We start from the raw sequence: 15,220 nt of genomic DNA, 5'->3' as shown, positions 1-15,220 counted from the left end.
ATGCTAATGTGGGGAAGGGGTACTGGCCAGGATGAGCAGGGGGCTCCCCCAACCCCAATCCATGTTCCGAGTGCATGAGGGCTCAGGCAGGCAACCAGCACCATGTGGGGCACAGCAACCCCTAGACACAGGAGCAGAGTTTGATCAGGGTCAGTGCAGCAGCCAGCCGTGCCCCCTCCTCAGGTTTGAGATCTGAGATGAGTGTGCCTTTCTCAGCTTGGGCACCCAGTAAAGATGATACACTGATGGCAGGACCCTCCCTGCTTTCCTCCCCATACCCACAACACAAGTTTGCCAGGGGTCAGGTATGGAACAGACCATGCATTGACAACAGGCCCCTCCCCACCATTCCCACCCCCTCACCCATAACACACATTTGTCAGGGCTCAGCAAAAGTGCCAAGGAACTCGCAGTACAGCTCCCCATCCTCAAGATCTGAGACAAGTTTGCCGGGACTCAGCTATACAGACCAGAGGGGATGCATTGATCCCATGACCCGCACTCAACCTGTGATACAAGTTTGCTAGGACTCAGCTAGCAATGCCAGCAAGGTGGGGATGAGTTGAAAAGTTGATCAGGCACAAGAAGTTCTCTTCATGACACTCCAACAATGCTTGGCTGGGGCCCTCCCCTGCCCTGGCTGAAGCAGTGGGAGGTTGGGGACAAGGATGGGAGGAAGGAGGGGCATGGGGGGTGGTGTGGAAGGGCAAGATCAGGAGAGGGAAGGAACCCTGGGGAAGGGGAGCAGGATTCATCAATGACAGGAAGGACTGGACAGCTACATGGGGAGAGGGAGCCACTGGGGAGACGGGAGGAGGAGATACTGAAAGGGGAGAGAGCATGGGGTACTGGGGGATGCACTGTGAGGGGAGGGAGGTACCATGAATGGAGGGAGGGGAGGAGAGGAAGGGGATACTGGGAAGAGGGAAAGAGGGGACACGAGGAGGGAAGAGGGGAGGTAGGGAATACTGAGGGAGAGAGACCATGAGGAGCAGGGTTGCACACCACATGGGGCAGGAGAGAGGGATACCAGTAGGTAAGGGGCCTCACCTACTATGCGCGCTGCAGGTAAGGAAGGCTGTGTGGTTAATGGCAAGAGGCACTGTGTGTGTGGGGGGGAAGGATGGGATACTGAGGGAAGAAAAGGTGGGATACCAGGGAGGAAGGGGGATGCTCAATTACCATGCCCACTGCAGGTGAGGAAAGGTGTGTGGTGGATGGTGAAGGATGCTGTGTGGGGGAGGAAGGGATACCGATAATGGGGGAGGAAGCAGATAGCAGAGGGGATGCCAGGGTGAAGGGGTCCTCACCTACCATGGCTGCCATGGGTGAAGAAGGGCATGTGTCTGAGGATTATGGGCAATGTGCAGGAGATAGAAAGAAGGGGATACCAGGGAACATGGGGGGGGGGAGGAGGGGATACTAGGAAGGTTATGGCGGGGGAAAGAAGGTGGGGATACCAGGGATGGTTATGGGGGGGGAGAAGGAGGGGATACCAGAGAGGATACCAGGGAAGATTATGGGGGGGAAAGAAGGAGGGGATACTGGAGGGAATACCAGGGAATGTTGGGGGGGGGGGATGTGGAGAAGGAGGGGATACTGGAGGGAATACCAGGGAAGGTTATGGGGGTGTGTGTGGAGAAGGAGGGGATACTGGAGGGAATACCAGGGAAGGTTATGGTGGGGGGTGTGGAGAAGGAGGGAATACCAGAGAGGATACCAGGGAAGGTTATGGGGGTGTGTGGAGAAGGAGGGAATACCAGAGAGGATACCAGGGAAGGTTATGGGGGTGTGTGTGGAGAAGGAGGGGATACTGGAGGGAATACCAGGGAAGGTTATGGTGGGGGGTGTGGAGAAGGAGGGAATACTGGAGGGAATATCAGGGAAGGTTATAGGGGGGAGAAGGAGGGAATACTAGAGGAAGGAAGAGTCTCTGTCATGCCTGCCATGGGTGAGGAAAGCTGTGCAGTTGATGGCAATGGGCACTGTGCAGGGGGTCAGATGGTATGTGGAGGAGGCAGAAGAGCACATAGGGGGATACCAGGGGGAAGGAGAGGACATCAGTGGGGAGGAAGGAGGAGATACTGGAAGAAAGGAAGAGTCCCAACTTACTGCGGCCACCATGGGTAGGAAGGGCCTGTGGCTGATGGCGATGGGCTCTGTGTGGGTACTGGGAAGGAAGGGATACTGGAGGATATCAAGGGAGGAAGGATGGTATGAGGAGGAGGGAGAAGGCTATACTGGGGAACACCGGGGAAGGAGGGATATCAGAGGGGAGTGTGGAGGAGATACTAGGAGAAGAGAAGGGTCCCTCCTTACTGTGGCCACGATGAGTGAGGAAGGGGATGTGACCGACAGCAATGGGCACCATGAGAAAGCTGAGAAGGAGGGGATACCAGGGAGAAAGAGGATACTAGGAGGCAGTTGGGGATACCAGGAGGAGAGAAGAGGGAATATTGGGGGAAATATGGATACTGGGGAGAGAGGAGGAGAAGGAAAATAGGGAGATGGGGCTACTGGGAAGGAGAGAGGAGGGAATACAGAGGAGGGAAGAGGACGTACTAGAGGAAGAGTGGCGGAGAGAGGAAAGGATACCTGGTACAGCTGGGGGAAGGGAGTTGGGGATATCAGGGGAGGAGGAGATACTGGGGAAGAAATAGGGTAGGGAGAAGGGTACACAAGGTGGATATGGGGAGAAGATAGAGGATACCAAGGGAAGAGTAGATAAGAGAAGAAGAGATACCAAGGGAAGAGTAGGGGAGGGAGGAGGGATACCTGGTGGATTTGGGAGAGAAGGGAATACCAGAGAGGGAAGAGGAGAACCTGGTGGCTATGGGGAGAAGAGGGGATATCAGGGAGGGAGGGAGGGATACTGAGGAAGGAACAAGGGAGGGAGAAGGGGATACCTGAAGGATATGGGGGACAGAATAGAATACCGGGGGGATACCTGGAGAAGAGTAGGGGAGGGAGAAGGGCACATCAGGTGCATATGAGGGGAAGAATAAAGAATATCAAGGAAGGACTAAGGAAGGGAGGAGGTGATATTGGGGAGAAGGAAGAGAGGGATGAGAAGTACCTGGTGGATATGGGGAGGAGTAGGGGATACCAGGGGAGGGAGGAAGGGATACTGGGGACGAGGGGCTACTGAGGAAGGCAGAGGAGAAGGAGGAGGGGATACCTGTTGAATATTGGGGGAGTAGGGGATATCAGGGGAACAGGAGGGGAGGGAGGTGGGGATATCTGGATATTGGGGGAGTAGGGGATACCAGGGGAGGAAGGGGGGGGATGCAGGGATACCTGGCGGATATTGGGGGAGTAGGAGGGAAGGGAGGAGGGGATACCTGGTGGATATTGGGGGAGTAGGGGATACCCAGGGAGGGATGAGGGGAGAGGGAGGTGGGGATACCTGATGGATATGGGGGACAGTAGGAGATGTTGGGGAAGGAGTTGGGGATACTAGGAGATACCATGGAGAGAGAAGGAGATATTGGGAGGAAAGAGGGGATATCTGGGGAGGGTTCCCACTTACCATGGCCGCCACGGGTGAGGAAGGGTGTGCGGTTGATGGCGATGGGCACCGTGCCGTGCTTGTTGTGGAAATGGTGCACGTGGTGTGTGGTGCTGAGGCTGGAGGACACTCGTGCCGCCCCAGCTGGCCCAGCCAGAGCCGCCAGCGCTGTGGCCACGAGCACAGCCCATGGCACCCCCTGCCCTGCGCCCCCACCTCTGCTCCTCCTCCTCATGGCGCAGGGCGCCGGAGAGGGGCGGGCGGCCCCCAGGGGAGTCACAGTGTCAGATCCCAGGCACGATGCCGTCCATACCGCGGGTTTGCTCGGCGATGGCAGAAAAACACCCCTCAAATCACCAAAAATCCACCTGGCAAAAAATACCGAAAAGTGGGGGGAGAAGGGGGGATGAAAAATTGTTAACCCCCCACTCAAAAAAAAATCCAAAGTGCCAAAAAAATAAACTCCGGGGTCAGATCCACAGATAGATGGCCGACGGCTCAGGACTCCTCTCCTCTCCTCCCCCGCCTCCACTTCCACACTCCTTGATTCACAGAGAAGTCCCCATCCTTCAGTATTCGGCGGCAGCACTGTACATCCAGCTTCCCCTGGGAGGGGAGGACGGGAGTGGGGCGAGGGGGATGGGGAAGCATCAAAGGGTCCCCAACATCCAGAGAAAGGAGGAACGAGAGAAAAAAGCCAAAGGACAAGTGCAAAAAAAAAAATTGAAATAAATGAGGAAAGGATGGGTTTCAATTAGAGTCGAGCATCATCCTTCAAGGTGGGCAGGATGGAGGGATGGAGACAGACAGGAGAAGGAAGAGAAGAAAATAAGCGAATGAGAAAAGGCAAGGGAAGGCTGTGAAGAGGAAAAAAGCCTCTGAATTCAGGGCAGGGACATGGAGCCGAGGAGGTGGCAGGCGAGCAATGGCTGGGGCGAAGGATTGCCGATGGAGGAGGCCGGCGAAGGAGAGATGGGGGTAAGAACTGCCGATGGAGGGAGGCTGGCGAAGGAGAGGAAAGAAAAGGATGAAGGCGAAGGCAGTGTGCGGAGAGCGAACGAGAGGGGGAGCCGAGTGGAATGGCACAGCGCTCGCTGGAGTGTGCTGCAGAGGAGAGGGACGGCTGGAAGGAGGGAGCCAAGAAGGGGGGTCGGCAGAGGGAGGGAGGGGATGGGGGGAGGACCAGAGCACCGAATCCCTCCGAAATCTAATGACAGCGTTTCCAAGCTACTTAATTCATTGCACCTGGCACCCCCCCCAAGGCTGCTGAATTACTGAGGCTCCCCCCACAGCCCTCCTTGCTGTCAAAGGGAGGGAGAGCTTGCGAGATCTCTTTACAGATGCAGCGCTCTCCTCCCTGATCTCTTTCTCGCTCCCTCACTCCCCAGCTCTCCTCCATCTTCAATTCTTCCCCCCACCCCTAGCAGCAGCAGGCTGGAGTCCATCCCCTCCCTGAGACCAGAACTGATCCCCTGTATCTTCACTCTCAGACAACGGGACTGACCCCCTGTATCTTCATTGCTCCCCATTCTGGACCCCCACCCCTTCGCCTTTTGGGCAAGATTGGGTTGCTATCTACAGACTGAGTCCAGGCGCAACATATCCCCAACACCTGATTATTTACCCACTCTCCCCTCCAAATTCTTCCCTCATTCAAAGTGATCATATCCCCACACACAGCTTCTTCCCCCCCAATCACCTTGCTCCCCAGCTCTGAGATTCTGCACCCCCCCCATACACCCCATGCATACAGAGACACAAAGGTGCACACCACACGCACAGGCATGCGCAAACACACACACACAGGCACACACACACACACAGGTGTGCACATGCACACACAGGCGTGCAAACACAAGCATAATGTTTTCTCCAGAGCAGTTTGCCTTTTTCCCCAGCTGGAGATTGTGTTGGGGGGGGGGGGAATCACTGACAGATCATTAAATACTGTACACTGGGGGTGGGAGCTGGGGAGGCTGTTTTTCTCCCCGTAGCCCAAGGCTAATGAAAAATCTGACTGAGATAAAAATCCAGGAGGCTGTGTGATCAGAAGAGCCCACCACGGGGTGGGTGGGGGGAGGGCTGAGCACAGGCCTCTCCAGCCAACCCCCCTGCCCAGGGAATTTGCTTACTGGAGGAGGCCAGGATGGGAGCAGCTGGGAGCTCCCCCCACAGCCACAGGGCTCCTGTGCTGTGTCCCACAGTGCCCCCTGCTGGGACTGGAGTAGCTGGGAGCTCCCCCCAACAAGCACACCCACTCCACCCCTGTGGGAGGGGCCTGGGCTGGAGTAGATGGAAGCTCCCCCCAAGCAAGCCCCGCTCCCCACAGCGCCCCCTGTGGGAAAGATGAGGCAGCACAGGGCTGGGATTCCAGTGCAGCCCTGGCTTTGCTCATCGATCTTTGCCAAAGGTCACTGGCCTCCTGCCGTGTTTGTGGGGGACGCTGTGCAAACACCCAGCAGGCAGAGGCCTCGGACAGCAGGGGTGGGCTGACAAAGCCTGACACAGGGGCCCCATGCAGGGGCTGGGGGACAAGGATCAGACTCACCGAGCTCAGGGATTGGGGCTGGATGGGCTACGTGTGGAGCCAGGCTGTTGAGCCCAGGATTTATTTAGCACTGGATCCATGGTGATCAGAGCCGGATGCTGCTGTGTGTCCAGAGCGGGGTTGGGGGAGCAGGGAGGAGAGTGAACCCCACTCACACACAGTTCCCCGTCAATGTACCCCCCTGCCCATGTACCCCCCTTACTACACACAGCCCCCCACCAATGCACCCCCACTGCCAATGTACCCCCTTAGTACACACAGCCCCCCACCAGTGCACTCCAACGCCAGTGCATCCCCATTACTACACACAGCCCCCCACCAGTGCATCCCCCACTGCCAATGTACCCCCACCGATGTACCCCCCCTTAGTACACACAGCCCCCCACCAGTGCACCCCCCACTGCCAATGTTTCCCCACCATTGTACCCCCCTTAGTACACACAGCCCCCCACCAATGCAACCCCACTGTCAGTGTACCCCCCTTAGTACACTCACCCCCCATCAGTGCTCCCCCTACCACCAATGCACCCCTGCCACTGTACCCCCCTTAGTACAAACAGCCCCCCACCAATGCACCCCCACCAACAATGTACTCCCCTTAGTACACACAGCCCTGCACCGCCCTGATCACCTCACGCAGCGCCCCCACTGCCAATATATCTCTTAGTACACGCAGCCCCCTGCTACACACACAGCCCCTTCACTGCAAGTGCAACCCCTCCAAAGCTGGAGAGTCCTCACTTTGGGAAGGGGGATGTGCATATGGAAGGAGGACTGGCATACTGGGCACTCGGCAGCAGCGGAGGGGTGAAAATATGTGGCACACTGCGGGCCTCAGTAGTGCGGGAAGGGCTGGGTCTCATGGTTAGGGGTGAGAGAAGGATCAGGAAATGCGGGTTCAAGCCTCTTCTAAGGGCTGGGGAGGGGGGAACAAGCTTCCTGCAGAATAGCCAAGACCTATAGTGGTTGGATTATCCCCCCTCTCCCTCCCATCCAACACACCCTTGTTCCCCAGCCCCACCACCCTCCAGCTGAAGGGAGGAGCTGTATTCTATTTGCCAGCCCTTCCTGCAAGCTTACCCCCCAGCCAGCACTCCTCCCCCGCTCCCTACAGCGCCCCCTGCTGGAAAAGCCCAGGAAGGAAGGTCCTTTCAGTTCCCACCTGGGACTCCAATCCTGTGAACTTCCCTATGGCAGTGCCCCCAGCTGGGACTCCGTCCTTTACTCCCTGTGGTGCCATGTCAGAGTATGTGCAGGGGCCAGGCTGGCGGGGCTGGGGAATGGCTGGCCTACCAGCAGCTCACCACCTCTCCCTAATGAAGGCAGCTGAGCTCACCAGCCCAGTGGTGGTAAATCACCAGCGATGAGCTCATCCTGCCATGATGTCACACACACCCCCAGCCGGGCCAGGAGGGGGGAGGGGCACCAGTGCTCAGGGGAGATGGGAGGGTGGGGTAAGGGGGTGGGGACGTATCAGCAAAGGCAGCAGATGGGCAGGGGGCAAAGAAGCAGAGGGAGGGGCAGGTGGATGTAACTGTACTAGGCCAGAGTTCCCCAAACTGCATGGAGAAACATTTGGGGAGCCATGGTGGGTCTCAGGCCAGCCCTCTGGGGGGCAGTAAGGGAGCAAGACCTAGCTCTACTCCAGCCCCGCCCCCAGCCCCACCCCCAGCTCTGGCCCCAGCCTCAGCCCCAGTTTCTGTGTCCTGCCCCCCCAGAGCTGCAGCCTTGCTCCCAGTCCCAGCTCCGGGAGGAGGGGGGCATGGATATTGGGACAGAGGGGTGTGAATCTCAAAAGTTTGGGGACCACTGTACATGAAGGTACTGGACAAGAAGCAATGGCAAGATAGGTGTAACAGGGGTGCCCAAGGGTCCCTCTGTTCTGCTGGTGCCCCTCAATCCCGACCCGCAGCCCCTGGCTAGCCCAGCCCCGGACTCCACGCCCCTCAATCCCGACCTGCAGCCCCTGGCTAGCCCAGCCCCGGACTCCACGCCCCTCAAACCCGACCCACAGCCCCACTAGCCCAGCCCTGGACTCCACGCCCCTCAATCCCAACCCACAGCCCCTGGCTAGCCCAGCCCCGGACTCCACGCCCCTCAATCCCAACCCGCAGCCCCTGGCTAGCCCAGCCCCGGACTCCACGCCCCTCAATCCCGACCCGCAGCCCCTGGCTAGCCCAGCCCCGGACTCCACGCCCCTCAATCCCGACCCGCAGCCCCTAGCTAGCCCAGCCCCAGATTCCACACCCCTCAGTCCCAACCCGCAGCCCCCAGCCCCGGACTCCACGCCCCTAAATCCCGACCCACAGCCCCTGGTAGCCCAGGCCCGGACTCCACGCCCCTCAAACCCGACCCGCAGCCCCTGGCTAGCCCAGCCCCGGACTCCACGCCCCTCAGTCCCAACCCGCAGCCCCCAGCCCAGGACTCCATGCCCTGCCCAAGCTCCACTAGTGCCCCTCAATCCCAACTCCCAGTCCCCAGCTAGCCCAGTCCAGGACTCCACGCCCTGCCTAAGGTCCATCAGTGCCCCTCAATCCCGACCCGCAGCCCCCGGCTAGCCCCTCGCCCAGAGCACCAAGACAGACCGTGCTGCAGTTCTGTGACAAGAACCAGCTGGCTGAGGCTTCTCAAACTCACTCCATGTCTGCCCGAGGCCAGGAGGACAAAGCTCATGGCCCCAGCATTAGCCCCCCCCCACACACACACCAGGGCCAGGAGGGGGTGGTCAGCCCTGCTGCCCATGGGCAGCACAGCTAAACCAATGAGGAATATTTCCCATCTGGCCATTTCTACCCGATGCAGCCATCTCCCTAGACCCCGAGTGCACGGCCGCCCTTTTGGTCACTGCTCCCGCGGGCTGAGCAGGGCCTTGGCGAGCCAGTGCTGGAGTTGGACAGGGCCATGAAGAGGACCCTGACCCATGGCACTCCAGGAAGCAGGGCGGGGCCACAGCAGGAGACGCTCTCCCCTTGCAGCTAGCGCTGGGCCCAGCAACTCAGCATTCAGGGCTCCTCTCCCCGTAAAGTACTTGAATTAGCCCCCAGGGGTCCCCTGCTGCCCCACACCAGGACCCCACTCTACACAATCCTGAAATGCTACACGACCCTGACACTCTCCGTTCTCTACATGAACCTGCTGCACCCCACCCCGCCTCCATGGCCCTGCTGCACCCCGTTCCCACCACATGACCCTGACACTCTCCGTTCTCTACGTGAACCTGATGCGCCCCACCCCGCCTCCATGGCCCTGCTGCGCCCCGTTCCCACTACATGACTCTGACACAACCCGTTCTCTACATGAACCTGATGCGCCCCACCCCCCCTCCATGGCCCTGATGTGCCCTGTTCCCACTACATGACCCCGACACACCCCGTTCTCTACATGAACCTGATGCGCCCCGCCCCCCCTCCATGGCCCTGATGTGCCCCGTTCCCACTACATGACCCTGACACACCCCATTCTCTACGTGAACCTGATGCACCCCACCCCCCCTCCATGGCCCTGATGTGCCCCGTTCCCACTACATGACCCCAACACACCCCGTTCTCTACATCAGTTCTCAAACTTTTGTCCTGGTGACCCCTTTCACATAGCAAGCCTCTGAGTGTGACCTTCCTTATAAATTTAAATCACTTTTTTATATATTTAACACCATTATAAATGCTGGATGCACAGCAGGGTTTGGGGTGGAGGCTGACAGCTTGCGACCCCCCATGTAATAACCTTGTGACCCTCAGTTTGAGAACCCCAGCTCTACATGAACCTGACGTGCCCTGCTCCCCCTCCATAGCCCCAATGCACCCTATTCCCTCTACATGACCCCGACATGCCCCATTCCCACTACATGACCCCGATGCATCCCACTTCCCCTTCCTGGCCCCGACGCGCTGTGTTACCTCTACCCAGCCCCAACGTGCCCCACTCCTCTACCCAGCCCCGACGCGCCCACTCCCCCTTCCCGGCCCCGACGTGCCCCACTCCCCCTTCCTGGCCCCGACGCGCCGTGTTACCTCTACCCAGCCCCAACGCAGCCCACTCCCTCTACCTGGCCCTGACGCGCCCCACTCCCCCTTCCCGGCCCCGACGCGCCGTGTTACCTCTACCCAGCCCCAACGTAGCCCACTCCCTCTACCTGGCCCCGACGCGCCCCACTCCCCCTTCCCGGCCCCGACGCGCCGTGTTACCTCTACCCAGCCCCAACGCAACCCACTCCCTCTACCTGGCCCCGATGCGCCCCACTCCCCCTTCCCGGCCCCGACGCGCCGTGTTACCTCTACACCCCAGCCCCAAACGCAGCCCACTCCCCTACCTGGCCACGCGCCCCACTCCCCTCCCGGCCCGATCGCGCCGTGTTCTCTCCAACCAGCCCCAATCGAGCACCCACTCCCTCCTAGGCCCCCGGATGCGCCCCATCTCCCCTGCCCGGCCCCTACCGCCTAGTACCTCTATACCCAGCCCCAACGCAGCCCCACTCCCCTCTAACCAGCCGCCAACACGCCCCACTCCCTTCCCGCCCAGATGCCCGTGTTACCTCTACCCAAGGCCCAATGCAGCCACACTCCTCACCGCCCGCGCCCCACTCCCCCTTCCCGCCCTGACCCCATTGCTTACCACTACCACAGCCCAATGCACAGCCCCCTCCTCTACCGCACCCGACGCGCCCCAACTCCCCTTCCGCCCCGACACGCTTGTACCTCTACCAGTCCCAATGCACCACCACTCCCTCTACCCGGCCCGACGCGCCCCACTCCCCCTCCCGCCCTCGACGCCCTTGTTACCCTACCCAGCCCCAACAGCCCAACACTCCCTCTACCTGGCCGCCGACGCGCCACACTCCCCTCCCGGGCCCCGAAGCGTCTGTTACCTCTACAGCCCCAATGCCCACACTCCTTACCCGGGCCCCGCCATCTCCCAGCTGACGCCTTGTACCAACCAGCCAATGCACCCAATCCTTACCTGGCCCAGACGGCCCACCCCACCTTCCCCGCCCGAAGCGTGCTGTTACCCTACCCAGCCACGCGACCCACTCTCTCTACCCGGCCCCACGAACCATAGCTCTATGCCTGACAGGCTCTCCAGCGAGTGCATTACCTTAGCCAACGCCATTCTCCGGCCCCACACTGTAAGCTACGGCCCACGCACCTCTACAAACGCCCCGATGCGCGTTAACCCACCCAGCCCAACGCAGCCCGACTCCCCCTTCCCGGCCCCAACCGCTGTTACCTCTACTACCCAGGACCAAATGCGTCCCACTCCCCTTCCTGGCCCCAGACGTGCCCTATTCCTCACAGACCTCCATACACCCCATCTCTCCCTACCTGGCGGGGGCGATGCGCCCCACTCCCTACCCACCCCAATACGCCCTCAGTCCTCCACACGACCCTGACGCACCCGCTCCTCTACTCTAGGATGAACCAGACGAAGCAACTGAAAAATAGTGACAGGTGGATGGGGACATAAGCCCCAAAATACTGGATGGTCCCATAACATCGGGACACCTGTCACCCTCACTCTACACAACCCCCCCTGGGAAAACAAATACAGTTGAGCACTGGCCGCTAAAACCAGCGATTGAACCATCCCTTGCAGGGGTCATTTAGGGATCTGGGCAAAAATCCATCTGGGGATTGGTCCTGCTGAGCAGGGTTGGACTAGATGATCTCGCGAGTCCCTCCAACCCTGAATCCAGACTTACACAACCCAACACACGTCAGCTCCTCTGCAATGACACCCGACATACCACACTACCCTCTAACAATCCTGATACACTACACAGCCCGCTCCCCACCAAACCCCAACACGCACACAATCTAAGCGCAACCCATACCAACCGCAACAATTCACACTATACCAGACCCCAACAAATACAGCACAACCCTCCCTCCACACAACCCTCCATAAACAATCCGCCGAACCAACCGATCCCCACCCACAACCTGGCACACACACACCGGATCCCGCTAATGCGAACTGGCCTTCCTCCACACATGCAATCCTGATACGATAACAAGCCCCAGTCGAGACATGCCCTGGTTCCACTTCCATCCTGCCCCAAATGGCCTTGGTAACAAGAACCTCCCTGAGAAAGGCTGCACAGGGAGGCAGAGCAGCAAGGTGTACGCCACATGCCAGAATCAAAAGCAAACAGAAGTCCTAGGATAGGGTGGTCTGCGTTCCGGACTCACTAGCATCTGTCCCCAACTCTAAGGATGGGAGGGGGCCTCTATTTATTTCTGGGTGGAATGTGCGGGTCAGGGGGCGTGGAGCCAGGACCCTGAGATTCCATTTGCAGCTCTCAAGCGGGAAGAAGTTTATGGGTTTTGGGAGCGCCAGGAACTCCTGCTCCAGTCCACTCTGGAAGGCAATGGGTTCAGAAGCCTCTGGGGTGAGATCACATGTTGTGGTCCCCGTGCGCACATGTTGCCCACACAACACAAGCTCCAGCAGCCAGCACGAGCTGTTTGTTGACTAATATGAGCGAGATGGATAGATGACCAGACGGGGTGGGCGTCTGAACCGGGGCGGCAGAACTTCATGAGATACGGGCAGACATGCCAGCTCAAAGTGAGCACCAGGCAACCGAACTCAGCGCAGTCACAATCCACGAAGCGAATTCCAAGCACTGGCCCTGGGGGTATTTTGAGAGATGCCCAGTCACAGTGTGAGCAGGCAGGACAATGGCGCTGCAGGCGCTAGGAGGAAAGCGGACAAGATCTGAACCTTCTGTTCCTGCTCTGGAGGGAGGGGGAGAGAGTTCTAGTGGTAGATGGGGGACGTGAATTCAGACTCCTGGAATCGTAACTCCTTCTCTGCCACTGAGGTGCTGTAATGGTCTGGTGAATCAATTTCCCCTTGGTACCTCATTCCCCTCTCACCCAATGGTTTAGTCTCCAGCCCTGTGAGCTCTTGGGCAGGAACGTGTCCCTCTCCCTATCGTGCCAGAGCCTGGCACACATACAAAAGCCCCAACCGAGATCTCGCAACCATGCCCACACACCCCGCTCGAATTCAATAGACCCACTCCCTCACCCCAGCTGGGAGACACACACCCAGAATCGCCTGACTCCCACTCTGGTGCCCAAGCCATGCTCCCCTAGCCCTGCCTCATCGTAACCTACTATCCGTCTGGGCCACTTATTCAGTACAACACCTGAGAATCCAAAGCTAAGCTGCTGATAACAGAAATTGCAGTTTCCCCCGGGAGAGGGGGAAGGGGGGACAGTAAACGCAGGGGAGACGCAAAGCTAACACCTGACACAGCCATGATAGAGAGGCACTGCACAAGCTGAGGGGACAGGACCCTGAACACCCCAGATAAAAACCAGGAAAGCCCACATCCACCAACAGTGATCCAAGTGCAACCGCTTCAAGAGGCCATCCAGGAACGCAGCAGCAAGAAGACCCCGCCCCTGCCCCGAGCGCAGCCTCCGCTCCTGACCCCAGCGGGGAAGATCTGGCAAGTGCTGGAAGCATGAGTGTTTATCTCCCCGCTACACTGGCTACTTTACCTGCCCAGGTCTAGCCCTGAGATCACATTAGCTCGAAGACATCGGCCTCTCGGGCTCCAAGCCACCACTCGTGCCCCATGCTGAGTGGGCAGCAGCGAGTGTCTAGGGCTCAGATCCCAGAGAGGGGAAGGCAGAGCGAGGATCTCCTTAGTAATAGAGCTACAGAGGCTATAGGGATGGCTGGCTGGGCTGGGGCTGGGAGTCCCTCCTCCCCCCTATCCTGCCCTAACTCTGTGTGCCTTGTGCTGTGCCTGGGGTGGTAAGAGGCAACTCCCAGGGAATCCCAGCCCTACTTGTGGGCAGGTCCCCTTTGGTTGAACGTGGTCTCGGCTTCACTGGAAGGGAAGGGTTATCAGCCACACAACATCACGGGCTCGCAAGGGAGACCGGAGCTACAACCCCACTCTAGAAGCACGGAAGAAGACTCACCCAGCCCGCCGCGGGGGCTTCAGGGAGGGATGCGGGCTAACAGCCCCAGATCCTAAGGTTCAACCTCCACTCTCCGTGCTTCCCCCACATACCATTCGCCTCCAAGTTCCTGGATGATTAGTTCAATACTCCCGGCTGTGACTGACCTAGGCCTTGTCTAATCACTAGCAAGCCCCAATGCAGACGGTCCCAGGGCACAGACGGTCCGCCCCAGCTCAGCGACAAAAATACGCCAGTGCCCATGTGAGGAGCAGGGCTTACTCTTAGGAAAACTCCTGGACCAAATAACCCAAATGGCCCATTTGCTCTACTGGGACACTACCGATTCCAACAATCTTGCCCTCTGCAACCACATTTTAGCACACACTTGAAAATGTACTCCGCTCCAAGTCCTTCTCTGGGTATAGGACACACAAGAGAATGACTTGCAAGTCACACAGAGTAATAATGGCAGGGCTGGATTAACTTTTGGGGCCCAGGCGCTAAACGTATTGTGCCCCCGCCCCTCACACCCTGAGAAGATTGTAAAAGGGGGCCGGGGTAAAAGCACAGTGGGAGGACTAGGGTGGCTCTGGCGCAAAGGAGGGGTCAGGGTAAACTGCAAGCGCAGCAGGGGCTGGAGGGGAATAAACAGGACCTCCTGCCCATATAGAGCGAGTACTACCCGGTTCTAGCCACATTCTCTTTGTCTGTCTCGGCACTTAGCTGCGCCCTCCCCTGCAAGCAGCAGACAAGCTCTTCCTTGGGGTAGGTGTTGGGATTGGGAGGAGAGGAGGCTAAAGTGTGTTACTGCCTATAAAACCAGACACTTATTTTCCCAGTCGGTTACTGCCCGGACACTCAGTCCCATTTCTACTGGAGTTTCCAGTGAACGGATACCTGGCAACAGGGCTGTCAAAAAGCCGAGGGGGAGCGGGGAAGGGCAAGCAACATTTTAAAAGTAAAGAGGGCTAGCCTTAAGGGGGCAGGGGGAAGTGTGGGTGGGCTAGGGAGTGGAAGGAGCTAGTTGGGCAGGGCCAGTCCTGCTGTACTGCCCAGGTAGGTTGGAGACTGTGGGGATTAGGCTGACACAGTATCCAGGGCCGGTGGGAGGAATTGATTTTGCACCCTAGGCGAAACTTCCACCTGCACCATCACACACACCTGGAACAGTGCCTTAATTAAAACATTCTTAAAATGAATCCATGGAATCACATCCTTGCACAGGGGTTAGGTTCTAAGGTCAGC

General features: G+C 58.7%; 2 protein-coding genes across 28 annotated transcripts in view; one reads left to right on the top strand and one right to left on the bottom strand.

Moving 5' to 3' along the window:
- NRXN2 (neurexin 2) overlaps positions 1-15,220 on the bottom strand; it is a 365,564-nt gene that overhangs the window by 114,195 nt on the left and 236,149 nt on the right. For 3 of the 27 annotated variants that reach the window (XM_032798137.2, XM_032798150.2, XM_032798144.2), the window contains exon 1: positions 3,530-4,617. The exons of 23 other annotated variants lie outside the window; for them this stretch is intronic. In XM_032798137.2, the coding sequence (XP_032654028.1) occupies positions 3,530-3,743 (214 nt within the window). In that variant the 5' untranslated portion in view covers positions 3,744-4,617. Of the gene's footprint in view, positions 1-3,529; positions 4,619-15,220 lie in introns of those variants that run through there. One more of the 27 variants, XM_032798158.2, reaches the window with a different exon arrangement.
- SLC25A45 (solute carrier family 25 member 45) overlaps positions 1-15,220 on the top strand; it is a 386,904-nt gene that overhangs the window by 154,524 nt on the left and 217,160 nt on the right. The gene's annotated exons all lie outside the window — the stretch shown is intronic.

This window comes from Chelonoidis abingdonii, chromosome 17 (genome assembly GCF_003597395.2).
Source record: "Chelonoidis abingdonii isolate Lonesome George chromosome 17, CheloAbing_2.0, whole genome shotgun sequence".
NCBI lineage: Eukaryota > Metazoa > Chordata > Testudines > Testudinidae > Chelonoidis > Chelonoidis abingdonii.
The sequence above is the reverse complement of the archived record's forward strand: the minus strand, read 5'-3'. Positions and strand labels throughout refer to the sequence as shown.